The sequence below is a fragment of the Pelophylax lessonae genome (assembly GCF_965119305.1).
Source record: "Pelophylax lessonae genome assembly, chromosome: 1".
In the NCBI taxonomy this organism is placed as follows: domain Eukaryota; kingdom Metazoa; phylum Chordata; class Amphibia; order Anura; family Ranidae; genus Pelophylax; species Pelophylax lessonae.
The window spans coordinates 461,258,173-461,285,791 of NC_138768.1; the positions used below are offsets into that span (position 1 = coordinate 461,258,173).

The following is a 27,619-nucleotide window of genomic DNA, read 5'->3' on the forward strand; positions in this document are numbered from 1 at the left end:
TTGAGGAACCTCTGCGATTCCTTGGCAACCATTTTGGTAATGCATTTATGGCATAATGTTTTTTTCCATTCTGGAGGAAACCTGTGACCGCAAGAGGCACATGCATTGCTGCTGGTCTTTGCCCTTTTCTCTTCTGGGGTCTTTGTCTGCAAATAAGCACAAAGGACCAAGTGAGACAGGCGGTTGCCATACACAAACATGAATAACCATTTGTAGTGAGGTAAAGATAGAGGAGACTCCAGAGTGCTCTGGCTTACCTTGGAGCTGTCCTGACGAGCAGGATCTGAAGGGCAGGGTGGGGAAGCATACGACATGGTCAGCCTCATGCACAGCTCCAGCCCCGCCCCCAGCTGACCCCAGGTAGAGGCACCTGCATTGCTATGTGCTCTGCTGGTATCCTTATAGTCTGCTACTTCCTTGGGAAAGAGAGCCCATCCATCTTTTGGAAATTTGCGCCGCTGCCTGGAAGTGACGTTAGCAGAAATTGCCAGCTCTATTGTCCAACTTCTGCCTTCCCCAAGATGGTTGCGGACCAGAAGTGCGTCACCGGAAGTGCAGTGAGGCTTCGGATATGACGCTCCCGCCACCATCTTACTCCTCCAGCAGCGTGGGATGTCTGTTTGCTCTATCGGCCGGAGGTATGGCCCCTGCACAGCCAGTACTGGTGCTCGGAGGATGCGGTGACCAGAAAGCTGGACCAATCCAGGTGCAGACTTTTGGGGGGATGCCACTGACATCCTTTCCAGCTGGGGGGATGGTTGCATACCCCTCAGTAGGGGTGAAACCTCAGGCAAGGGACAGCTTGCCCCAGACCTGCACTACCCAAAGCCCGCTGAACTGGATGGGGGGGGGGCTGGCCAGGGAGTCCCCTGCAGTTAGCACAGAGACTGGGAAAATAATAAAGAGTTGCAGCTCCTGTGGATCCTGAGGAAACACAAAAACACAATCAAACTGGAGCAGAAGGTATGACTGACCTTTTTATAATGGTGGACTATTGTGTTTTCTGTTTCATGTGGGAGGAGCCTATCTCTCAGATGCTGCCCTGGAAGACGATTAGAGAAAATTAAAATTTTATCCAGAATCGTGCAGCTCTAGTGTAGATCTACTCTCTTTAAGCTATTACAGTGGGTAAGGGGGCACTCTTTACATCTGGAGGAAGGATTTTCAAAGTAAGAGTTGTAAAAATGTGAAATAGCCTCCCTCAAGAACTGGTTCTGGCCAGCCCAGTAGAATATTTAACAAATAGCTGGATGCATTCCTAAACACACAAAAAATAACCAGCTATTAAAATTAAGAGGTAATAAAACCAGGGGTAGTTGATCCAGGAAATATCAGATTACCTCCTGGGGAATCAGGAAGGATTTTTTCCCTCCAATGTAGCGAACTGAAACATGCTTTTTCAGAGCATTTTGCCAACTGTGGGTAAAGAATTGTGTACATGGAGCTTTTCGTTTATTTTCTTTTATTGGTTGAACTAGATGGTCTTTTTCCAACGTAACTATGTAACAGAAATGAGCATAAAACAAATTTTATTGATGATTATCTGGATTTTTTAATGCTCATCAGTGCTGTCACCTGAAGATAGTCATGAAGAATGTAATTTATTTTAGTAGGCTCATTCTTACTTTACACTATTTTGCCATTTTAAAAACACAGACCATCACCCTCCCCGTTATTAAAAAGTATCTTCTATTTCCTTACCAGATGATGTGCTGGGGATCTGCCACAGCAATCTTCTCTCGGAACTAAGGGAAGAATTCAGTAAGATCAACAAAAACAGAAAACGTTGCACAAAAACGCAGTCATATACTGACTCATCAAGAATAACTGGCAAGAACATAATGCCATTTCCTTTTTAAACAGATAAAAAATAGTATTTTTCACTTGCCACAAAATCCTTTTCTTGGAGTACATTAATGGCTCGTTTCCACTGAGCGATACAGTACGGTTCGGTACGCAATTTTTGCAGTTTCCATTGTGAATGGTACCCTAATTCCGAACTGTACCCCTTTTTTGGGACCCCTTCGTTGGGGTACCAAGCACATTAGTACCGTACCAACAGGGTGGAGCTACACTCTGTAGAACTTTTATTGGTTGATAGAGATTCGTCGATCACAGCTTTCCGGCTACACCACGCCTATCATGAAAGGGTACTATTGGCAGTGGAAACGCAAGGTGTACTGTTCTGAACCATACCACTCAGTGGAAACGAGGCATAAGAGACACTGGATGAAGTAATTCAGAAGATTGAACACTGCCAAACAAGAGTTTTAGGGAAAGCCTAGTATAACCCCTCTTTTACTTACATCATGCCTCAGTTTTGTAGCAAATCAATGGTAGATGTGAATCATAAGAACAAAGGGAAGATACATAAACCAATATCCTATTTTCTTAACGTGTTACTAAAGTTTTTTTTTTTTTTTTTGTTTTTTAAATAACAAACATGTTATGGACTTGCATATGACTATGGACATTTTGTTTTAAATTTTGCACGGAGCACTTTATTTAACGTAAATAATTTATCCGGTACAACACTGAATGAATGTTTTGTCCGTTGTTTTAATGCACTTTAAAAGTTCAGTGCTATAGCTACTAAACATCAAAGAAATATCCCCGACAGGTTCAAAGGGTGGTTTCTCAAAAACCAAAAGAGACCCTACAATGTAATTGGGGGAACATACAGATAGCATAATGTGCACGACACCCTGTAAGGGGGACCTTCACTAAGGAGTGAAAGGCAAGTGATCTTTGAAAAAAAAAAACCCCACTAGGGCCAAGATTTGACCCATTATAATATCTGATGCCCTTCCTGCTTTTTATGCGCAATGGTAGACTTTGGGAAAAGTCAATAACCTAGCTTCAAAAAAACATAGTGATATCCAAATCAGACCTGTCCCTATCCCTCAGAACTTGAGCTTCAACAGTCAGGCTGTTAAAGCCAGTGATCAGAAAGCATTGTGGTAACTTGTTGCTAGGGACAAAATGGGGTTTTTGACTTACCGTAAAATCCATTTCTCTTGACGAACACAGCTCCTGATATTTATAACCATTGGGTTATACTGCCCCCTACAGGAGTAGGACACTAGACAGAATTCTGGCTATACCCATGGGCAGTCCCAGGGGGTATACTCCCTCTCTCTGCTATAGCCACTCAGTTTTGTTACAAGCAGTGTCAGGAGAATTATAACTCAACAGAGGGGTGGGTGCTGTGCCCGTCAATGAACATCAGAGAAATGGATTGTAAGTCAAAAATCCAATTTTCTCTTTTGTCCATTGACGGACACAGCTCCTGATATTCATAACCATTGGGATGTCCCAAAGCAGTGCTAAACATGAGGGGTGGGAGCAACAAAGAACTTTCCAAGGCTAAGCATTAGCCAACCAGGCACCAGGAGCTCAGCCAAACAACTGGAGCCCACCTGAAAAAAAACAACACACCCTCAAAGAGGATCAAGTCCTATCAAAAGCAGCCTGCAAAACCTTGCGGCCAAAAGAAGCATCCGCAGATGCCAACACATCCACTTTATAAAACTTTTTAAAAGTGTGCACCGACGACCTAGATGGCCGCCTTGCAAACCTGCGTCACTGACGCCTGAGGACGGAAGGCACAGAAGGCACTAAGCGTCCGAGCAGTGCGTGCCTTGACAGGGAAAGGAGGAACATGACCCCTGATGGAATAGGCCTGAACCACCGTCTGTCTGATCCATCTGGAAATGGTCGCAGAGGAAGCGGAAAACCCTTTTTGAGGTCCATCCATGAGTCTGACTTTCTGAAAGACGCTGTAGCTGCCAGGTACACCCTAATTGCCTGGACCACATCCAAGGCATGCAAGGCAATTTCCTTTGCATGTTTAGGCCTGGGACACAGGGAAGGCAACACAATGTCTTCATTCAAATGAAAATAAGAGACAACCTTTGGAAGGAACAGCAGGCAGGGGCGAATATCCACCTTATCCCTGTGAATCACCAGGTAAGGGGAACGACAGAATAACGCCGCCAGTTCCGACACCCTGCACCCAGAGGTGATCGCAACTGAAAAGGCCACCTTCTGGGACAGCGCAAGCAGGGGAATGTGCCAAATATTTGCAAAGGGAGGCTTCTGCAGATCTGAAAGCACCAAATTAAGATCCCAAGGAGGCAACGGAGCCCGCACTGGAGGAACCAAATGTCAGACACTCTGAAGAAAAGTACGCACCAGGGAGTGTGTGGCCAAACGTCGTTGGAAGAAGACCGCCAAGGCCGACACCTGGCCCTTGATGGTACTCAAGTCCAATTTCTGTTCAGCCCCCTGTTGAAGGAAGGTCAAGATCCGAGCCACCGAGAAGGAGCAAGGAAGAACCCAAGAGACTCACACCACACAATGTACGTCTTCCACGTACGATGGTAGATCCTCCTAGAGGTAGATTTACTAGCTTTCAAAAGTCTAGGATTCAACGACTCAGATAAACCCCTATCCTTCAACACCTGGCATTCAACAGCCAAGCCGTCAAAGCCAGCGACTGTAAAGCAGGATGAAAGATCGGTCCTTGGGACAGCAGATCCTCCCTGAGAGGAAGCTGTCAAGGAACATCAGCAACCAGCCACACCACATCGGTGTACCAAGCCTGGCGAGGCCAGTTCGGAGCCACTAAGGTGACCGGAATCCCTTCAGTCTCAATCCTGCGTAGAAGTCTGGGCAGAAGTTTGGGAGGAGGGAAGACGTAAATCAGACCATACTGACCCCACTGGGCCAGGAGATCCCTTGACCAAGCCACAAACCTCTGCAACTTTCTGTTGAGTCGGGACACCAACAGATCAACTTCGAGGGTGCCCCACCAGAGACACAGCTAACAAAACACCTCAGGATAAAGGGCCCACTCCCCATGGTCCAACGCTTGCAGACTGAGGTAATCCGCCTGCCAATTTTCCACTCGGGAATGTGTACGGCGGGAAGGGCTGGACCGATCCGATCTGCCCACTCTCGAATGCCAACTACCTCCAGACCTGCCAGGACACTTCTTGTGCCCCCTTGCCTTGGACTGACATAAGCCACGGCCGTGGCATTGTCCAATTGAAGGCGCACTGGTCAACCCTGAAGACGATCCGTCCAATGTTCCTGACAGTCTAAACCAGTGTTTCTCAACCTTTTTACCATCGAGGAACCCCCTGGAAAAAAGTTTGAGATCTCGGGGAACCCTTAAAATAGTGTTTAGATCTACAGCTCACGGAACATTGGTGTGATTAGCGAGTTGTGACATAACAATTATTTTAATAAATAAATAATAGAACTTACCTTATATACTTGAGTACAAGCCGGCCCAAATATAAGCCGAGGCACCTAATTTTACCACAAAAAAGTGGGAAAACATATCGACTCAAGTATAAGCCTAGGGTGGGAAATGCAGCAGCTACTGGACCCAACTGGACCACCACGAGACACAAAACAGGGGCAGCGGGCATGGTACAGGTGATGGTGCGGGCATGGCACAGGTGATGGTACAGGCATGGCACAGGTGATGGTACGGGCATGGCACAGGTGATGGTACGGGCATGGCACAGGTGATGGTACGGGCATGGCACAGGTGATGGTACAGGCATGGCACAGGTGATGGTACAGAAGATGCAGTGCTGCGGGCATGGTACGGGAGAATGTCCTGTACCATGCCCGCAGCACTGCATGAGGAAATGCAGGGCTGCGGAGGAGGCTCACTTACCCATCGGTGAGGCGCCTTACATTTAAAAATGGCGCCACACGGCGCCAACACGTCACCACGCATGCACCGCCAATGCTCAGGGAAGCCCGTACGCGTTCGGCTATTCCCGGGCAGATGACGCATGCACGGTGATGTGTTGGCGCCGGGCGGCGCCATTTTTAAAAGGTAAGCGAGACCGTGACTCGAGTATAAGCCGAGGGGAACTTTTCAGCATAAAAAAACATGCTGAAAAAGTCAGCTTATACTCGAGTATATACGGTACCTATTTTCTGCGAAACTTGTGCTGTTTTTCTTCTGCACAGATGCTCAATTCTGGGTTTAACGTGAGATAAGCAGTGTACAGGGGGCAGCAGGACAGAGCACAGGAGGTCAGAACATAAAACGAGGGGGGGCAGCAGGGCACATTACAGGGGAACAAAGCAGAGCACAGAAGGGCACATAGCAGAACATTGGGCACATCACAGAGCACACAGTAGGGCATAGGACACACAGCAGGGGTTGGCGCACATCATAGGGCACACAGCAGAATATGGGGCACATCATGGGGTACTCAGCAGGGCATAGGGCACAAATCAGAACAAGGGGCACACCATGGGGTAAACAGCATAACATGGGGCACATAGCAGGGTATATCACGAGGCACACAGCAAGGTACAGGGCACACAGTATGAACCAGGGCACACAACATGGTGCAGGGTACATACAGCATGAAACAGGGCACACAGCAATATACAGAGCACACAGCAGGGCCAACAACATGGTACAAGGTGGTGCAGGGCACACAGCATGGTACAAAGCACACAGCAGGGTACACAACATGGTACAAGGCCCACCAGGGCACACATGGTATAAGGCACACCAGGGCACACAACATGGTACAAGGCACAGCAGGGCACACAATATAGTACAGGGCACATAGCAGGGTACAGGACACACAACATGGTACAAGGCGGTGCGGGGCACAGAGCATGGTACAAGGCAGTGCAGGGCACAGAGCATGGTACAGGGCATGGGCACACAGCAGGGTACAGAACAAGGGCACACAGCAGAGTACAGGGCACGGGCACACAGCAGGGTAAAGGGCACATAGCAGGGTACAGGGCACGGGCACACAGCAGGACACGAGCACACAGGAGGGTACAGAGCATGGGCATAGCAGAGTACAGGGCATGGGCACACAGCAGGGTACAGGGCACACAGCAGGGTACAGGGCACGGGCACACAGCAACAGTTTCAAAAGCAGAGTAGCACGGGAAGCGGCTGCAATAAGAATCTCATAGCCTGATCCTTCCCGCCGGCCCCTCCTTTTCACCCATCCACCCTCGATGATGTCACATACAAGCACTGGGAGTGGATGGGAGGTAAAGAGGGGCCGACGGGAAGGATCACGCTATGAGAGGTCTTAATACAGCAGCTTCCTTTCTCTGCATGTTGGCCTAGACTAGATCTACTCGCCAGCTGTCTGAGATTGACGGGTAGATCGCCTCTGAACCCCTGGGGACTACCCGCTGAACCCTAGGGCTCTGTGGAACCCCGTTTGAGAAACACTGACCTAAACGCTCAGAGTTCAAAGACATTGATCGGGAGTCTGGACTCTTCCAGCGTCCAGATCCCCTGAGCAGAATGCTTTCCAAGGATGCCTCCCCAGCCAGACAGGCTGCCATCCATGGTGACCACTGTCCAATACAAGAGGAGAAAGAAATTTCCCAGCAGAAGCGCCGGAGAACGAAGCCACCATTATCAGAGACTACTTAGTGCCCCGACCTTGCCGGATCTGATTGTCCAGAGACTGCGGAGTGTTGTCTCATTTGGTCAGAATTTCCCTTTGCAGGGACCTTGTATAGAACTGCGCAAACAGAACTGCCTCAAAGGTAGACACCATCAGGCTCAGCACCGGCATGCAAGTCCAGAGGAATGACTATTTGTTGGACAGCAGGAGGCGAATTGCAGCCTGCAATTTCTGGAGTTTGCCTAGAGCACACATGTCAAACACAAGGCCCTCCAGGCCTTATCAAGTGGCCCTCACACCCAGTTCTGCAGCCGGAACATGGTGAAACTCCATTCTACCACCACCAGCTCTGGTCCTCCGCTCCCCGCTGTCATTGGCAAACACAGCAGCTCCCAGAAGTAACAGATCCCTGCACACACTAATGGCAGGGACAGATCTCCAGAATCGGAGAGAGAGAATGACCTCTTTGAAAGGTGAGGCAGAGCCACCTACACAGGTAGGTACTAGAGCCAGGCCAGGTAGGAGAGAGAGATGCAAGAAAGCTTTGGGGGGGGGGGTTGGGTTACACACTGTGCATAGTGCAACCCTAAACCTTACACTCTGTACCTAATGCACTCCTGAACTCTGTGTAGTGCACCCCAGATACAACTGGCCCTTTGAGGGCAATCATACTGCTTATGCGGCCCTTTGATTAAATTGAGTTTGACACCCCTGGTCTAGAGGAAGGAGCACTCTGGCAAGTCCAGAGTCAGGCCCAGATAGCCCAGATTAGTGAACAGAACCAGGACAGACTTCTGAAAATTCAGAATCCAGCTGAACTCCCACAGAGTTCGTATTGTGATCTCAAGGTTCTCCACCAGACCAGAGGGAGACTCTGCTCGCAGAAGGAGATAGTCCTAGTAGCCCAGTACCGTGATTCCCGTTGGCATAGCAAAGCTAGCACCAGGGCTAACAATTGTGAAGATCCGAGGAGCAGATGCGAGACCAAAAGGTAATGCCACAAACTGAGAATGCTCCTCTCCCACAGCAAAGTGGAAAAAACACTGGTGACTGGCACATATTGGAATGTGAAGGTAGGTATCCTTGATACCGATAGAGACGAGGAAATCCTAGACGCAGGGATGCCACCACCATTCGAATGGACTCCATTCTGAACTTCTATACCCACACAAAGCTTTAGCATCTTGAAATCCAGGATTGGACGCACTTTGCCTTCCTTCCCGGGAACTGTGAACAGGTATGAGTAAAAACCCTGAAAACGTTCCGAGGTTGGAACCGGGACAATCACCCCTTAAACAGGTCCTGTAAGCGATCTGGGCATAGGCGCAAGCTGGAAGGAAAAAACCTTACCGGGGACAAGAGCGAAACTTAATCTTGTAGCTGGACCGAATGACTTTGTGGGTCCACCAGTCTGGAAACCAGCGAAGACGTCCACCGCACCCCGATACAGGTGAGGGCGCACCTTCATGCAGAAGGAGCCTGGAGAAACCCGATCTTCACTTGCCAGACCAGGTTTGTTTGGATCCTCCAGAAGAGGCCCTAAAAGGCTTCGAGCCCTTGTCAGTCAAAAAAACTTCCTATGAGCTGAGAAGAAAGACCCACGTCTACGATGTGGTTCCTTGCTCTTAGTAGCCTGCATAAGAAAAGTACTCTTCCCTCCTGTGAGACCTTTGATGATGTCATCCAGGGTAGCTCCAAACAGGCGATCTCTTTGAAAAGGAAGATCAGCCCAGGTCTTTTTTTAAGTCTGATCCGCAGACCAGCACTTGAGTCAAGAAAACACGCTGAAGGACCACTGCCAAAACAGAGAGACGAGCCATCAGGAGAACCGCATCCAAAGAGGCATCACAGGTGGACTGCTGCCCCTCGACCAGCTGGTCCACCAGCTCGGCAAAGGCAGGGGGGAGCTGTGCTCCCTCCAGGTCACAGTGTAGGAGCTTAGCCTACTCGGTCAGAGTTTGCAAAGCTAGGGCAATGGTGAATACTGGCCTCTGTGCCGAAGCAGCCAGAGCGTAAATAGTGCGGGCCACAGCCTCCGCCTTCTGGTCAGCCGGACCCTTAAAGGCCGGGGACTCTTCAACATAAATCACGGTTGCCTTGTTCAATCTGGAAACTGGAGGGTCCACCACCGGTGGAACAGTCCACTTCTTAAGAAGGGACTACTAATAGGGGTAACGCATGGTAAAGCATTTAGGAACACCAAGGGGACACTTTGGTTGTCTCCACTCTTTAGCGACTATTCTGTCAAAATAGGCAGTGAAAGGAAACACCTTTGCAACTTTGGATGGTTTGTGAGTGCCAAAGGGTACTTGCGCCTCCGTCGTAGCTTTAGTTGCGTTCTCCATCTTCAGGGTCTCATGCGCAGATGCAATCAGTGCGTCCGCCAGCGCCTTTTCGTGCGCAGTCGCAGAGGACTCATTCTCGCTATTAGAGGATTCCAGGTGCGTGGTCGCAGACCCATCAGGGTGACCCAAATCCGTGGCGGCCGAATCAGATTTAGGATCTGGTGAGAGAGATGAGGCAAGGGAAGGCCCGGGGGGGGGGGTGCTTTTTGCTACTTCCTTACATGCAAGCCACCCCCACCTGGGACACAAAGGACTCCAGGACCGCCGTCAGTGCATGGATAGATGGTTGGGACCAGAAAGGCCCCGCAGCCTCAGAGAGGGGGATCAGGTCGGGAAATGTGCTCCAAAGACTCCATGATTCACCAGGGGGACCCCACAAAAAGTGTAAAAAAAGGGACAAACCCCACCGCGTTGACAGCACCACTTGGTCACCAGGCACAAAGCAGCAAGCGATCCCCACCAGACTCACCACCCACAGAAACAGGCACCTGCAGCCACCAGGAGAATCTGCACTACATGTGCGGTGATCAGGAAGTAAAATGATCCAGGAGTCAGCACCAGGGAATGAGGAGGGGCTCCCACTGCAGAAATTGCCGCCCACAGGGCTTCACTGTTATGGCCACCGCTATTTCCAATGGCAAACGACAAGAAAATGGCCGCCGGACAGGCAACAACAAAATGGCTCTAAAAAGAAAAAAATACAGAGGACGCACCAGCCTAGTGCATTACCTTTGTAACAATTTATTTTGATAAAACATTTACATCATACTCACAAAGGAGATGAAATGACAGGCGAAAATAAAACTGTAAGTCCATCGGTAGTCTCCACTGAGCATAATCTGCTGATGCAAAAACGTAGTGGGATGTGTATCTCCAAATGTAGCTTACACGTTTCGGGGGTGTCCCCCCTTCCTCAGAGCTAGTTTGAGGTACAGGTAGCTGGGCTTTGAATGATCAACAAGTCACATGACCTCTAGCATATACCCCACCCCCCTATGGGCGGGTCAATAAATTGCAATCGCATAACTGAATAAGTTAACAATAACATCTGTGTTTAGATAGAAAAATAAATAAATAACGGAATTTTTGTAAAATCTTACCTGTAAAATTCCTTTCTCTGAGTCCTCCGACAGTCGCCGCCCCTTCATATTCGTCACAATAGGGTTATTGACCTTTGCTCCGTAGGAGTGGCTAGACAACAGAATATGTTAATATCAAAGCTTTTAGCCTACCCCACCCCCAGGGGGTGGTCCCCTCAGTCAATACCCTCCTGCTTCCTGCATTCCTACCTCAGTTTCAGTAGCATAGCAGTAGAGTACATAAACAAAAACCCCAAAAGAGGGGCGGGGGCGGCGACTGTCGGAGGACTGAGAGAAAGGAATTTTACAGGTAAGATTTTACAAAAATTCTGTTTTCTCTTACGTCCTCCGACAGTCGCCACCCCTTCATATTCGTCACAATAGGGACGTCCCAAAGCAGTGTAGACATGAGGGGTGGGAAAAAAAGCAGCCGCGCCTAAGGCAACGCAATACCCACATCAGAGAAAAGAACCTTACCAAAGGAAGGAAACCAACTGGGCAACATGAAAAAAACTTGCTCAACAGGAGCAACAACCCAGGAAAGAACAAGTAACCTAGGGGTAAAAATACCCCAACAGCCAAGGACCCCAACAAAGGACCCTAAGGCACTGCCGCACTAAGAACTTTATGGCCAAAGGAAGCATCTGCCGATGCCTGAACATCCACCTTGTAGAATTTTGAGAAGATGTGAACGGACGACCAAGTCGCCGCCTTACACACCTGGGCCACAGAAGCCCTATGATGACAGGCCCAAGACGTACTCCGAGATCTTGTAGAGTGCGCCTTCACAGGCATGGGGGGAACTTTCCCCCTCAAGGCATAGGCCTGTTCAATGACCTGCCTGATCCATTTGGCGATGGTAGAGGCCGACGCCGCCATGCCCTTCCGAGGCCCCTCTGGAAGGACAAAGAGAGAATCCGTCTTGCGAAAAGATTCAGTCGATGACAGGTAAACCCTGATCGCCCGAACAACATCCAAGGAATGCAAAACCACTTCCTTTGGATGTTTAGGCTTTGCGCAAAGCGAAGGCAAGACAATGTCCTCATTGAGGTGAAAGTCCGAAATCCTTTTCGGAAGGAAAGACGGGTTAGGACGCAAGACCACCTTATCCAAGTGAACCACTAAATACGGAGATCTGCAGGACAAGGCAGCCAGCTCCGACACCCTGCGAGCCGAGGTGATTGCCACCAAAAAGGCGACCTTCATGGACAACATAGACAACGAGATCTCCCTGATTTTTTCAAAGAGAGCATGTTGCAACACGGACAGAACAAGGTTCAAGTCCCATGGAGGCAAAGGCTCCCTCCTAGGAGGGACCAGATGCCGCACCCCTTGAACAAAGGTGCCAACTAAAGAATTAGACGCCACAGGGCGCTGAAAGAGAACGGCCAGAGCAGAAATCTGACCCTTAATCGTGGCCAACGCCAAACGCTGGTCCACGCCCGTTTGAAGAAAAGCCAAAACCCTTGATACCGAGTATGAACGAGGGGAATACCCCCTGGACTCACACCAGGCAAAATAGGCCTTCCAAGTACAGTAGTAAACCTTACCCGAAGAGGACTTTCTAGCCTTAACCAAATTGTGAATGACCTCAGGGGAGAGACCCCTATCCTTCAGGATCTGGGTTTCAACAGCCAGGCCGTCAAAGCCAGCGACTGTAAAGCAGGATGAAATATCGGCCCTCGAGACAGGAGATCGTCTCGAAGAGGCAGACGCCATGGAGCGCCGACCGCCAGATTCACGAGGTCTGCGTACCAAGACCGGCGAGGCCAGTCTGGTGCCACCAGAATCACCGTTTTCGGTTCCGAGGCCAACCTCCGAAGGAACCTGGACAGCAGCTGAATCGGTGGAAAGGCATACATCAGACGATACTGATGCCAGGGCGCCACCAACGCGTCTGAGGCGTCTGCCCGAGGATCGCGCGTTCTTGCCACGAACCTTTCCACCTTGTTGGTCAGACGAGACGCGAACAGGTCCACATCTGGGGACCCCCACTTCTCGCACAACATCAGAAAGACATCCGGGTGAAGGGACCATTCTCCCTGGTCCAGGGTCAGGCGGCTCAGATAATCCGCCTGCCAGTTTTCCACCCCCGGAATGTGAACAGCAGATATCGCCGGGACGTGCGTCTCGGCCCAAGACAGAATGTCGGCCACTTCCCGAGCCGATCGGGCACTCCTGGTGCCCCCTTGGTGGTTGATGTAGGCCACCGCTGTGGCATTGTCCGTCTGCACCCGAACCGGACGGCCCTGCAGCCTGTCCGACCAACGCCGAAGGCAGAGATTTATTGCTCGCAATTCCAGAATGTTGATCGGAAGGGAGGACTCCTCCTCCGACCAAGTTCCCTGGGCGGACAGAACGCCCAGAACATCACCCCAGCCCGACAGGCTGGCATCCGTGGTGATCACCGTCCACGACAAAGGACGAAAGGACTTGCCCCCCGACACCGCCGGGGACTGGAGCCACCACAGAAGGTCCCTTCTGGTGCGATGACTCAACGAAATCTGGAGATCCAGAAATTGCGGTTGTCCGTCCCACCTGGCCAGAATCTCCCTCTGGAGACCCCACGTGTGAAACTGGGCAAAGGGTATCGCCTCGAAAGCCAAGACCATTAGTCCCAGACACCTCATGCACGTCCGGAGGGACGAGCACTGAACGCCCCTGAGGGACCCGACTTCTTCTTGAAGCTTCCGGAGCTTGTCTTCCGGCAGGAAGACCTTCGCCTGAACAGAGTCCAGGATCATTCCCAGGTAAGGAAGACGAACCGACGGACACAGCGTCGACTTTGGAAAATTTATCGTCCAACGAACTCTTGCAGAGTCTGCATCGTGATGGACAGGTCGTTCACCAGGCCCTGACTGGTCGCAGACCGAACCAGAATGTCGTCCAGATACCCCAGGATCGAGATGCCCTGGGATCTCAACAAAGCCAGAACCGGCGCAAGCACCTTGGTGAAAACCCGCGGAGCCGAGGCGAGACCAAAGGGCAATGCCACGAATTGGTAGTGATCCTCCGCAATGGCGAATCGAAGGTACTGCTGCTGACCCTCGAAAATGGGGATGTGAAGGTACGCATCCTTCAAGTCGATGGAGGCCATGAATTCCCCCGGAACCAGGGCAGCCACCACCGAGCGCAGGGATTCCATGCGGAACTTGCGAACCCGCACAAAGCGGTTCAGAGCTTTCAAGTCCAGAATCGGACGTACCTTGCCCTCCTTTCTGGGCACAGTGAACAGATTTGAATAGAATCCCCGAAATCTGTCCCGATGAGGCACCGGAATCACCACTCCCTGAGCCCGCAGGTCCCGCACCGCCAGGTGCAGATCCCGCAAGCGCTCCGGAGACAGCTGAAGATTTGAGGGAAAAATCTGCCCCCCGGTCGAGAGAGAAACTCGATCTTGTATCCAGATCGAACGATTTCCTGAACCCACCTGTCCCGAACGCGGGCCAGCCAGGGTTGAAGAAAACCGAGCAAACGTCCCCCCACCCCAGAACTGGGTGAGGGCGCCCCTTCAGGCCGCATTGTTATGGGCAGCGGACCCGGACTGGCCGGACTTCTGCTTACCTGCCCACGGCTTTTACTGGGAGCCTTGTCCCTTGAAGGGCTTACCCTTATAGTGCGACCGAAAGGCACGAAAGGACCCCTGAGAGGGTCTAAACGAAGCATTCTTCTTACCGCGAACAAACTTAGACTTGTGAGTCTGGGGCAAAAGAGTACTCTTACCCCCAGAAACACCCGTGATCAGAGTATCCAAGGATTCGCCAAAAAGGCGAGAACCCGCGTAAGGCAAATTAGCCAAAGTCTTGAGAGAAGATTGGTCAACAGACCAACACTTCAGCCAGATCAGGCGACGGTTCAACACCGCCACACTCTGCAGACGCGCAACCAAAGGGACCAGATCTAGGTCCGCATCACACAAATACATGACACCCTGATGAATCTGATCCACCATAGCCAATGTCGATGGCGAAGTAGAGTCAGCCACCAGAGTGCGCCTGAGCACCTGCGTCCAATCGGCAATAGCCTGGGCTGCCATAATGGAAGCAAAAATAGGCTTCAGCATAGAGCCCGCAACCGTATAAGAGTGACGGGCCAGAGACTCCAATCTCCTGTCCGTAGGGTCCCGGAACACCAGGGTATCCTCAGCAGGAATCGCAGTGGATTTATTCAAAATCGCCACCGCGTGATCCACCTGAGGCGGCACACACCAACGCTCATCAGTAGCTGGTGTAAAAGGATAACGCAGCTTGAACCTACTCGGCACAGCAAAAGCTTCTTAATGTTGCGCCATTGCTCCTCAACAGCGCGCTGAAATTCCGTATAGCAAGGAAAAACCTGCGACGTTTTGCGTTTTCTCTGCGTCCCATAAGAGGACATCAAAGCAGGAGGACATGGTTCATCCTCCAAATGCAGCGTTTGCTTGATAGAAGCAACCAACTCATCCATGAGTGCAAGCTCTTCAGACGAGCCAGGGGGAGAATTATCAACCCCTTCCACCTCAGCCTCCCCTTCAGACCCCCAAGATCTAGAGAAGAACGAGACCCTGAGAAGGGCACTCCAGCCATAGCATCCCCATCGCCCTCTGAATCAGAGGAAATGGACACCCTGGGCCTTTTTGTGGATCGATCAGCCACCAGCATCTGCACCTGAGCAGCAAGGTTAGCCACAATAGTAGCCAGATCAGCCCCCTCGGGGGGAGCAGCAGCAGCTCCCTGGCCCCCTACCAAGGAGGGAGGAAACGTGCTTTCCTGAGAATCCATGCCCCAGTAACTTAGGAAAAAAAGGAGTACTGCCCCTTTAAAGTCGCGGCGATCGCAGCCCACCGCACTCACAAAACACACTGACCCACCGGGCTAGGAATACAAAGGCAAGGAATACAGGAATGGAAGGTAAAACCTGGAGAGGTCACATAGGCTGCTGCTTCGTCGATCGCTGTCCTCAGAGCAAAAGGAAGTGATGCGAGACTGACCGCCCCCATAAAGCCTATGTAAGGCTACACAAACATGGCCGCCGGCCGAGGCTGTAGAGGCAGAAACACTGACATGTGGCCTGCGCGATCGCCGCCAAAATGGCGGTGTTTGGCGCCAAAACGGCGCTCTCACCACACAGGATCGGCCACCACAAAACTGTCACAAAAAAATGGCGGACCGCAGCAGCGGTCGCCGCACAGTATGCCCACAACATGTCTCACAATCATGTCCTTCACAGCACACAGCATGTCACACAGCCTGTTACACAGAGCAGAGCAGGAGAGCCCCCCCCCCCCTTGCAGCCCACAGAGAGCAGCTATACTGACAGGGAGCTCAACATTATGCACAGACATGCAGGGTCCCACAGTCCCAGACTGACACCCAAGACAGACAGGTCCCCACACAGAAATACACTTACCATCCGGATGGCGTGGGGAGCCTGCACAAGCGATCAAACCGCTGCACTAAGGACAGGGAGAGTCGCAGCCTGGACGCAGTGGAATTGCGGTGCGAAACCGCATGGCGTCCAGTGAGGTAGCCACCTCACCGCAGCATCCCCGCAGCGGACAGGGATGGGTCGTTCATATTTGCCAGGGAAACCTAGCTGAACGCTCGATGGCAGGCTGGGAAGCCACTGGCCCTGAACCCCGGATAACCAGGGAGGCCAGCCCGAGACCCAGCACCGCACGATCATCTTCATCAGAAGACCTAACTAGAGCTGAAAATAAACAGCTAAGTAAAGAAAGAGAAAAAAAAAAAACTCCAAATAAAAGAAGCTGAGACTGAAAAGCCCCAGCACAGGAAACGTCTAACCTACTCCTGAGCTAGACAAATGAAACTGAGGTAGGAATGCAGGAAGCAGGAGGGTATTGACTGAGGGGACCACCCCCTGGGGGTGGGGTAGGCTGAAAGCTTTGATATTAACATATTCTGTTGTCTAGCCACTCCTACGGAGCAAAGGTCAATAACCCTATTGTGACGAATATGAAGGGGCGGCGACTGTCGGAGGACGTAAGAGAAAAATAGTTTTATGTTTCCATCAAAAATTTTAAAACCACATGTACATATAAACATACATCAATGCTCCATCTATGCCAAATCTGTGTATCTAGGTAATAAGACGTTATGTCATGTAATCAAATGCAGTGAAATACAGTTCACTAGAAAATGCTGTTACTTTACATTGCTCTTGAGGGCTGTCAGGGGGCCAAGGGTGCCTACAGAGCCAAGTTATAGTTGGTGTGTAGCTGTGCTGATGATCGATGGTAAGAGAAGATTCCTTCATATAAGGGAAAAGCCCTGGACAGTTGTAACGCACGCTGGCCTTAAGCTCCAATAGTGGCCGCACTGTGCGTTCCAGGCGCCGGCTTGACATGTGAAAACGTCACTTTCGGCAATTGTGTCACCTCCACTCGGAAATTACACAGAACGCCGAATAGGCGTCGGTTACAACAAACCCCGCACATCACTCTCTGCCTTCTACTGAGTTCCAGGCAGAAGTGCACCCTTGACTGGCCACCGCTTGAGCGGTCAGAAACAAAGCCAAAAACGTCATATATTGTTTAGTAATAGTGATAATTGGACTAAATGTGATATATAATCAAAAATACTAGAATTCGTCTGCTAAGAATGGACAGCTACCTCTGATGATGCCATGACTGAATACTATAAAAATGTATGTGTGTTAAAATTCAAGATTCTAAAAAATGTGTCTAAACCTATATATAAAAAACCTAGAAAGTACTAAGAATTGTACAAAATCTTTTCTCATATAACACAGAAGAAATGTATATATAGTGTACATGGTGGCACCACGAGGCTTACAGGGACCCAGAAGGGAGACCAGGCCTCAAGGACAGATCCAGGCAGGACAGGGGGCCCTGGCAGGAGCCCCAACCAGGTACAACTCCCACCAAGTACAAACCCCCCACTGCACAATCAATCGTCCAGGTCACCATCGTCACACCCCATCCTATGCTTGGATCAGACCCCCAAGGTTTGGTAGCTGGACCTCACAAGCATAACAGGCTGCAGGGCAGGGCTTGCCCTGCAGTGGAAAATAAGTGCTCATAAAGGGCTTCTAGCCTCTTATCCACAGAATCCTTAAGACCAGAACACACCTCACAAGGACAGTCTGAAATGGCTAAATCTACTATGGGAATTGCCCCTTTGTTAACTTTTTTAATTCACCGTTCTATATTGTGGTCATGCGTTGAGAAAAGACAGTGGAAAAAAAGTCCAAAAGAATGATATGCTATAAAGTTATTGTGCATTAAATGAATGTACTAAGTTCAATCTTACCATCTGGCGGGAGGGTCAAACTGCAGGTTAGATACAGTTTCATCTAGTGGAAGCAGTATGTGAATATCACACAAGGAGGTCATGTTCTGTATCAACTCCAGGCTGAACTCTGTGGAGGTGGGACTACAGTTCCAGGATGATGCCAGGTGCAAGGGGACTGCAGATTTGCCAGGTTTAAATACCTTGCATAGAAAGAAAAACAGAGTTCAAAAATACTTTACCAGTAATCCCTTGTACAGTAATAACATTTTCATAAAATACCTTAGGCTTTTAAAGAACAAAACCTAAATACTAATTTTGTATACAATAGATTAATATAAAAAATTATATTTAAAAGGCAGTTTTACTTTTTGAGACACGGATTGCATTGCAGCGCTACTAGTTTTACCTTGTGTGTACTAATTGTTACTGAGGCTAATGAGGGGTTGTTTTTTGCCCAACAGGTTCTGAAAAAAAAAAAAAAATCAAAAAAGGAGCTTCCCTAACCATCTGAAGCCTTAGGCTGGCCATACACTATACAATTTTCTTGTTCAACTTTCCTTTAGATTTACCAAAACCATGTAATATAGGGTCAAACCTAAACACTTTACATTTGTATTCAATCAGGCATGCCCTTGCACTACATATTTTAAGGTAAATCTAAAGGAAATTGAATAAGAAAATTGTATAGTGTATGGCCAGCCTTAATACTTCCACTGCCAAGTCCATTCAGCATATGGACCTACAGCATCGCTTCCAGCTGGCCAGGTCCGTACACTGTATGGACCTGGCATTTCTCCTTCTGCTATAAGTTTATGGTCCCTTCAGTGACCATGGGCTTATAGCAAAACTGTTCAGCAGAGTCTGCTGAACCAATAGCTTGGGTTAGAGGCTGACAAGAGTTTAAATCTGAGCTATTGACCGAAAATGTGCCCCCCGCTGCTGCTCTGCCCTGTTCCCACTGCAGAAAGAATGATGATTTGACCTTGATTTTTGTTGTTGATGTCTACTTGTAAAAGAGTAAAAGAAAAAAATCCACTTTAATTTCCCCATGCCTCAAGGCATTTCACATAAGTTGCAGATAAATGAACTCTTAAAGCTTAAAGTGGTTGTAAACTTCAGAATGAAGCTTTAATAAAACATATCTTTCTATACTGTGTACTTGTCTCTATCCAAAAGCTCTGAGTGTGCTTTTTCTCTGCTGCCTCATTCCTCTGTTATCTGCATGAGCCACTTCTGATAGCTTTTCCTGACAACAATAGAAGTAAAGTGGGGGTGGAAGAGAGCTCCAGAACACAGCCTGTGATGGACAGCCACAGCTGTGCTTGTTCTCTGTGTAGTGACTGATGCCCAACCTGTGGCCCAAGGGCCACATGCAGCCCTTTGGTATACTGTATGATGTGCGACCTTCAGACCTCAGCAGTTTGTAGTGGGAACATTTATTAGGGTAATAGCACTGATCTCTACTAGCCTCACATAATATGTTCCCAGTTTCGTATTGTCTTCTGCGATATATACTTAGCCAAAAATCTAGCATGTCCACACTCTCTGACCCTCATTTCCTCAATTAAGTCTAAAGTTTCTCACAGTTCTCTCAAGCATTACATATATTGAACATTAGGTGTGGCCCTTGGGTGATGTCAGGGTTTTACAGATTCTGTGTAAATTCTGTGAGTGGTAGTAGGCTGCACAATACAGATGGCTGCCGATAAACAAGTCCAACTTATGTAGGAGGGCTTTTTTTCCTCTCTGTGTACCACCGGAGGCAACTCACTGGTTATATATAAAAGTCTTCAATCACTTTAAATTTTGCTTATTCCTATTAATTTCCCAAACCAGAAGAGAAAGCTTAACAGTATTAAAAAATAGGTCATTAAACACAGTAGTCATTTAATTTTGCCTACGAGGGAAAAACAGAAAAATAAAAGTATTGCTTTCTTATTAGTAAAGAAAACCAGCCCTAAAAGCTGCCCAAGGTCACTGAACAAGAGGAATGACGTACCTGGTATTTAAGCAGAACGACATTGTAGTAAGGAGCAGTATGCTGTTCAGCCAGATTTTGTAGGTGGCATGTTAGCCTTGGCATGTTTAACCAGAAGTCCTTGCAGCTGTGGTCACTCTGAGATAAGTCACTGTAGAAAACAGGATGGTTTAGTTACAGTGAAGGCTGAAAAACAGAACTGCAGAAACAAAATGTATGATAGACTTGATCACTATCATCTTACCTATACAAAAGGTCGGAATTAGGAATAAAATGCTCAACATCTGAGGTGTTGACCATGCGAAAACTGAGAACGGGAGGAGGGGTAGATCCTCCAAATACACGAAGTATACCTCCTGGAAAGGACATTGTAAGTTCTCCAGAGATGCGCATTCCTGACCTGGAACAGAGTACAGTATATATCACTCTCAAGAATAAAATGCTAATTACTGCATTACTAAGTAACACCTAGTTACTTCTTGTTTTTATGACATAGATCTCACATTTGCCATGGCTGGCTTCTAGATGTTTTAGGGGATGCGGTATTGCTGTTTTTCATTTCTAGAAAGAATTTGGCAGGAAAGCTAGTGTTAGGGAACACTGCTACAGCACAATTTCAGTTACACATCTGTTGGAAAAAAAATAGGAACGAAAGGGGAAGTTTTTGCCGTAGTAGCAAATTAAGACCCTGGATTTCCACATAGAATAAAAGAAACCCGATTGATCATCTAAAGGTATATTTTCTTGATACCAGTATGTTTAACTAGGCCTTAAAAATTTAAAAGTACACTTTATCCACACATGACACTCTGCTATTGATTAAAAGATACAGGGCAGTAAGGGGCCTCTTATTTCAATTCTGCAGTTAACTGTGTGCCAGCAAACAAAGCCCTGCCAACAACCTACTGTATTGAGACTGCCAGCCTGTAACTGTGCAGTGCACAAAGTCCTAAGTCTCTTAACTCTGCCCATCTGAAAACAATAGAGTGGGGCATGTATCATAATATAATATCAAAAAAGTGCTGGGCCACTTAAACCACTAGTGCATAAAAAGTGTACAAAAATTGATAAACAAAAAAAACATAAATGTGATTATATACAATTCATATAAATCGCGAAAAAGTCCAATAAGAATTATTAAAAATTGCAATCCACAGGTGGCCTGGAGCATGACCTTGGTTCTTTTTTGGTCATGCTCCAGGCCACCTGTGGATTGCAGTTGGATTCATCCTGAGTATACTGTGACTGGGAGATCGTCAGCATCTGGTCATCCTCCAGGCCACCTGTGGATTGCAGTTGGATTCATCCTGAGTATACTGTGACTGGGAGATCGTCAGCATCTGGAGAGTTAATTGATGATTGCCTACAGGAATATATCCCCTTAGGCTCCTTTCACACAGTAAGTCCGTCAAACGGACTCCGCTTTTCTCAGCGGGGGATCGATCCGCCGATCCCCGCTGAGCAGGAGATTGACAGCTGTGTCTCGGAGCTGTGTCTGCGGAGACACAGCTGTCACAGCTCCATAGATCTCTATGGGGGAATCGGATGGGAACGGACCGTCAGTCCGTTCTCATCCGATCCCATCCGCTGGACGGATGGAAAAACTGAATTTTTGTAAAATCTTACCGTAAAATTCCTTTCTCTGAGTCCTCCGACAGTCGCCGCCCACTCACAAGTCTTCACCAATGGGTATTGACCTTTCTCCGCAGGAGTAGCTAGGCAACAAGAATTGTTAATAACAAAAGCTTTTAGCATAGACACACTCCTAGGGGCTGTCCCCTCAGTCAATACCTCCCTGCACCAGCATTCCCAACTCAGTTTGGTAGCATAGCAGTAAGAGTACACAAAAAAAACCCAAAAGAGGGGCGGGGGGCGGCGACTGTCGGAGGACTCAGAGAAAGGAATTTTACGGTAAGATTTTACAAAAATTCAGTTTTCTCTTACGTCCTCCGACAGTCGCCGCCCACTCACAAGTCTTCACCAATGGGATGTCCCAAAGCAGTGTAGACATAAGGGGTGGGAGACGCAACCGTAGAAAAGGCAAGGCAGTACCCACATCAGAGAAAGGAACCTTACCACAGTAAGAGAACCAACTGGGCAACAGGAAAACGTGCTCAACAGGAGCAACAACCCAGGAAAACAAGTAACCCAGGGGTAAAACACCCCAATAACCAAGGGCCCAAAAAAAAAAAACAAGGGTCCCTAAGAAACTGCCACACTGAGAACTTTACGGCCAAAGGAGGCATCGGCCGATGCCTGAACATCCACCTTATAAAATTTTGAGAAGGTGTGAACGGACGACCAAGTCGCCGCCTTACACACCTGGGCCACAGAAGCCTGATGACAGTAAGCCCAAGATGTACTCAAAGATCTGGTAGAGTGCGCCTTCACAGGGAAGGGAGGAATCTTCCCCTTCAAGGCATAGGCTTGCTCAATGGTCTGTCTGATCCATTTGGCGATGGTCGCAGCCGAATCCGCCATGCCCTTCCGAGGTCCCTCAGGAAGGACAAAGAGGGAATCCGACTTGCGAAAAGATTTAGTGGACGACAGGTAAACCCTTATAGCCCGGACAACATCCAAGGAATGCAAGGCAACCTCCTTCGGATGCTTAGGCTTCGCGCAGAGCGAAGGCAAGACAATGTCTTCATTTAGGTGAAACTCCGAGATCCTTTTCGGAAGAAAGGATGAGTTAGGTCGCAAGACCACCTTATCCTTGTGAAGCACCAAGTAGGGAGAGCTGCAGGACAAAGCCGCCAGCTCCGACACCCTGCGAGCCGAAGTGATCGCCACCAAAAAGGCAACCCTTTTGGACAACAGAGACAACGAGATCTCCCTGATCTTTTCAAAGGGAGCCTGTTGTAACACGGACAGAACTAAGTTCAAGTCCCATGGAGGCAAAGGTTCCCCCCTAGGAGGGGCCAAATGTCGCACCCCCTGAACAAAGGTGCTAATCAATGAATTAGACGCCACAGGGCGTTGAAAGAGAATGGCCAGCGCAGAAATCTGACCCTTAATCGTGGCCAGCGCCAAACGCTGGTCCACTCCAGTTTGGAGGAAAGCCAACACTCTCGACACCGAGTATGAGCGAGAGGAATACCCCCTGGACTCACACCAGGCAAAGTATGCTTTCCAAGTACGGTAGTAAATTTTTCCTGAAGAGGCTTTTCTAGCCTTGATCAAAGTGGGAATGACCTCAGGGGAGAGACCCCTATCCTTCAGGACCTGGCTTTCAACAGCCAGGCCGTTAAAGCCAGCGACTGTAAAGCAGGATGGAATATCGGCCCTTGAGACAGAAGGTCTTCCCGAAGCGGCAGGCGCCACGGAGCGTCGGCTGCCAGATTGACGAGGTCTGCGTACCAAAACCGGCGAGGCCAGTCCGGTGCCACCAGAATCACCGCATGCTGTTCCGAGGCTAACCTGCGAAGCAGCCTGGACAGTAGTTAAATCGGGGGAAAGGCATACATCAGACGATACTGATGCCAGGGCGCCACTAACGCGTCCGAGGCGTCAGCCCGAGGATCGCGCGTTCTTGCCACGAGAGTTCCACCTTGTTGTTTAGACGAGACGCGAACAGGTCCCCATCTGGAGAACCCCACTTCGCGCACAACATCTGGAAGACATCCGGGTGAATGGACCATTCCCCCTGGTCCAGAGTCTGGCGACTCAGATAGTCAGCCTGCCAGTTCTTCACCCCCGGAATGTGAACTGCCGTTATCGCCGGGACGTGCGTCTCGGCCCAAGACAGAATGTCAGTCACTTCCCGAGCCACCCGGGCACTCCTGGTGCCCCCTTGATGGTTGATATAGGCCACCGCGGTGGCATTGTCCGTCTGAACCCGAACTGGACGGCCCCGAAGCCGGTCCGTCCATCGCAGAAGGCAAAGCTTTATCGCCCTCAATTCCAGAATGTTGATCGGAAGGGAGGACTCCTTCTCCGACCAAGTTCCCTGGGCGGACAAAACGCCCAGAACACCACCCCAGCCCGACAGGCTGGTATCCGTGGTGATCACCGTCCACAATAATGGACGAAAAGACTTGCCCCCCGACACTGCCGGGGACTGGAGCCACCACAGAAGATCCCTTCTGGTGCTTTGGCTCAACGAGATCCGCAGATCCAGGGATTGCGGCCGCCCGTCCCACTCGGCAAGAATCTCCGCTTGGAGACCCCGCGTGTGAAACTAGGCAAAGGGGATCGCCTCGAAAGCCGAGACCATTAAATCTAGACATTTCATGTATGTCCGGAGAGACGAGTGCCGGTTGTCCCTGAGGGACCTGACCTCGTCCTGAAGTGTCCGAAGCTTGTTTTCCGGTAGGAAGACCTTCGCTTGGACAGAGTCCAGAATCATTCCCAGGTAGGGAAGACGAACCGAAGGACACAGAGTTGACTTCGGAATGTTTATGGTCCAACCGAACTCCTGCAGTGTCCGCATCGTGGTGGACAGGTCGGTCACCAGGCTCTGACTGGCGTTTGACCTTATCAGGATATCGTCCAGATACCCCAAGACAGCAATGCCCTGTGCTCGTAACAGGGCCAGAACCGGCGCCAGCACCTTGGTAAAAACCCGCAGAGCCGAAGCGAGACCGAAAGGTAACGTCACGAATTGGTAGTGATCCTCCGCAATGGCGAATCGAATGTACCTCTGGTGACCCTCGAAAATGGGGATGTGTTGGTAAGCATCCTTCAGATCGATGGAGGCCATGAATTCCCCCGGACTCAGGGCAGCCACCACTGAGCGCAGGGATTCCATGCGGAACTTGCGAACCCGCACAAAGCGGTTCAGAGCTTTCAAGTCCAGAATCGGACGCACCTTGCCCTCCTTTCTGGGCACAGTGGACAGAATGGAGTAAAACCCCTGAAATCTGTCCCGATGAGGCACCGGAACAACCACCCCTTGGGCCCGCACCGCCAGGTGCAGATCCTGCAAGCGCTCCGGAGACAGCTGAAGATTTGAGGGAAAAAATCTGCCCACCTGAGAGAGAAATTCGATCTTGTAACCAGATCGAACGATTTCCTGAACCCATCTGTCCCGAATGTGGGTCAGCCAAGGTTGTAGGAAACCGTGCAGACGTCCCCCCACCCCAGAAACGGGTGAGGGCGCCCCTTCAGGCGGAATTGGCATGGGAAGTCGAACCGGACTGGCCGGACTTCTGCTTACCTGCCCACGGCTTCTTCTGGGAGCCTTGGCCTTTGAAGGGCTTGCCCTTGGATTGCGACCGAAAGGCACGAAAGGACCCCTGAGAGGGCCTAAACGAGGAATTCCGTTTACCACGGAAGGACTTATGCTTGTGAGACTGGGGTAAGAGAGTACTTATGCCCCCCGTAAGTCCTTTAATCAGAGTATCCAAAGATTCGCCAAAAAGGCTAGATCCCGCGTAGGGAAAATCCGCCAGCGTCTTGCGAGAAGATTGGTCGACCGACCAACTTTTCAGCCATATCAGACGACGGTTCAGTATCGCCACGCTGGACAGGCGCGCAGCCAAGGGAGCTAAATTCAAGTCCGCATCACACAAGTACATGACACCTTGATGGATCTGATCCACCATAGCCAACGTGGTAGGCGGAGCCGAATCAGCCACCAGGGTGCGCCTGAGCACCTTCGTCCAATCTGCAACAGCCTGGGCCGCCATAATGGAAGCAAAAATAGGCTTCAGCATAGAACCAGCAACCATATAGGCATGACGGGCAAGGGACTCCAGCCTCCTGTCCGTAGGGTCCCGGAAAACCGGGGTATCCTCAGAAGGAACCGCAGTAGCCTTGTTCAAAATGGCCACCGCGTGATCCACCTGAGGTGCCACACACCAACGCTCGTCGGTGGAGGGCGCAAACGGATAAAGCAGTTTAAAACTTACTTGGCACAGTAAAGGGCTTCTTTAAATTGCGCCACTGCTCCTTAACAGTATGATGAAATTCCGCAGGGCAGGGAAAAACCTGCGCTGATTTGCGGGTTCTTTGCGTTCCAAAAGAGGACACTCTAGCAGGAGGAGTGGGCTCATCCTCTAGGTGCAGTGTCTCCGCGATAGAGGTAATCAGCTCATCCATGAGTGCAAGCTCTTCAGGCGAGCCAGGGGGAGAAACATCAACCCCCTCCACCTCCGCCTCCCTCTCAGACCCCATAAGGTCCAGAGATGAGCGAGGCCCAGAGAAGGGCACGCCAGCCACAGCAGCCACATCGCCCTCTGAATCAGAGGAAATGGACAACCTTGCCCTTTTTGCGGATGGATCAGCCATCAGCATCTGCACCTGAGAAACTAAGGACGCCACTACCGCGGCCAGATCAGCCCCCTCGGGGGGTGCAGCAGCCCCCTGGTCCCCCACCAGGGCGGGGGGGAACTTGCTATCCTGAGAATCCATGCCCCAGCAATGAAAGGAAAAAAGAGAGAGCACAAACAGGCTGCTGCCACCGATCGCTGTCCCAGAGAAAGAGGAAGTGATGCAATAACCGGCTGAGTGATATAGCCTATGAAGGCTCCGCAAACATGGCCGCTCGGCTGAGGGATGAGGCTACAAGAAAATGGCGCCGGCATGTGCTCAAAAGAGCGCGGCCCGCCAAAATGGCGGCGAATGGCGCCAAAACACGGCGCTGTACAGGGACAGGGCCGGCCATAGTAAATGTGCAAAAAAATGCCAGGTCGCATATAGCGGCCGCCGCACAAGCATGTCTGCACCCATTCAGAGCTCACAGCAGAGCGGGAGGGCCCCCCCCCTCGCAGCCCACAAAGGCAATGCAATCCATACAGGGATCTGACAGGGAGCCCGCAGTTTACACAGACATGGGGGTTACACACAGCCACAGACTGACACCCACACAGAAGGTCCCCACACAGAAGGTGCTTACCGTACCGGATGGCGTGGGGAACCGTCTCCAGCGACAAACCGCTATCAAGGCAGACAGGGAGTGCCGCAGTCAGGACGCTTGTGAACCGCAGCAAAAGACCGCAGCATGGCGTCCAGTGAGGTAGCCACCTCACAGGCAGCATCCCTGCAGCGAACAGGGATGGGTCGTTCAATGTGCCAGGGCGAACCTAAGCTGAACGCTCGATGGCAGGCTGGGGATCCATCTGGCTCACAGCCCTGAGATGCAGGGCGGCCAGTCTGAGACCCAGCTCCGCATAAACATCTTCATCCGAAGAACCCTAAACTAAAGCTGACAAAATAACAGCTAGTTAAAGAAAAGAAAAATACTTTGAAATAAAATCAAAAAGGGTAGAAGGCTGAGACTGAAGCCCCAGCACAGGAAAGCCTGCTACTCCTAAGCTAGGCAAGATCAAACTGAGTTGGGAATGCTGGTGCAGGGAGGTATTGACTGAGGGGACAGCCCCTAGGGGTGTGTCTATGCTAAAAGCTTTTGTTATTAACAATTCTTGTTGCCTAGCTACTCCTGCAGAGCAAAGGTCAATACCCATTGGTGAAGACTTGTGAGTGGGTGGCGACTGTCGGAGGACGTAAGAGAAATAGGGTTTCCATCCGTCCAGATTTGACGGATCGGGTGTCAGCGGACATGTCTCCGCTGACATTCGATGCCCCATAGAGATGCATGGGGGGA

General features: G+C 50.1%; 1 protein-coding gene across 7 annotated transcripts in view; it reads right to left on the reverse strand.

Moving 5' to 3' along the window:
* FCHO1 (FCH and mu domain containing endocytic adaptor 1) overlaps positions 1–27,619 on the reverse strand; it is a 507,107-nt gene that overhangs the window by 55,948 nt on the left and 423,540 nt on the right. For all 7 annotated transcript variants that reach the window (XM_082267054.1, XM_082267048.1, XM_082267051.1 and 4 more), the window contains 4 exons: positions 20,321–20,476; positions 20,098–20,227; positions 18,117–18,298; positions 1,702–1,745 (listed from right to left, as the gene is read on the reverse strand). In XM_082267054.1, coding sequence (XP_082123180.1) covers positions 1,702–1,745; positions 18,117–18,298; positions 20,098–20,227; positions 20,321–20,476 — 512 coding nt within the window. The remainder of the gene's footprint in view (positions 1–1,701; positions 1,746–18,116; positions 18,299–20,097; positions 20,228–20,320; positions 20,477–27,619) is intronic.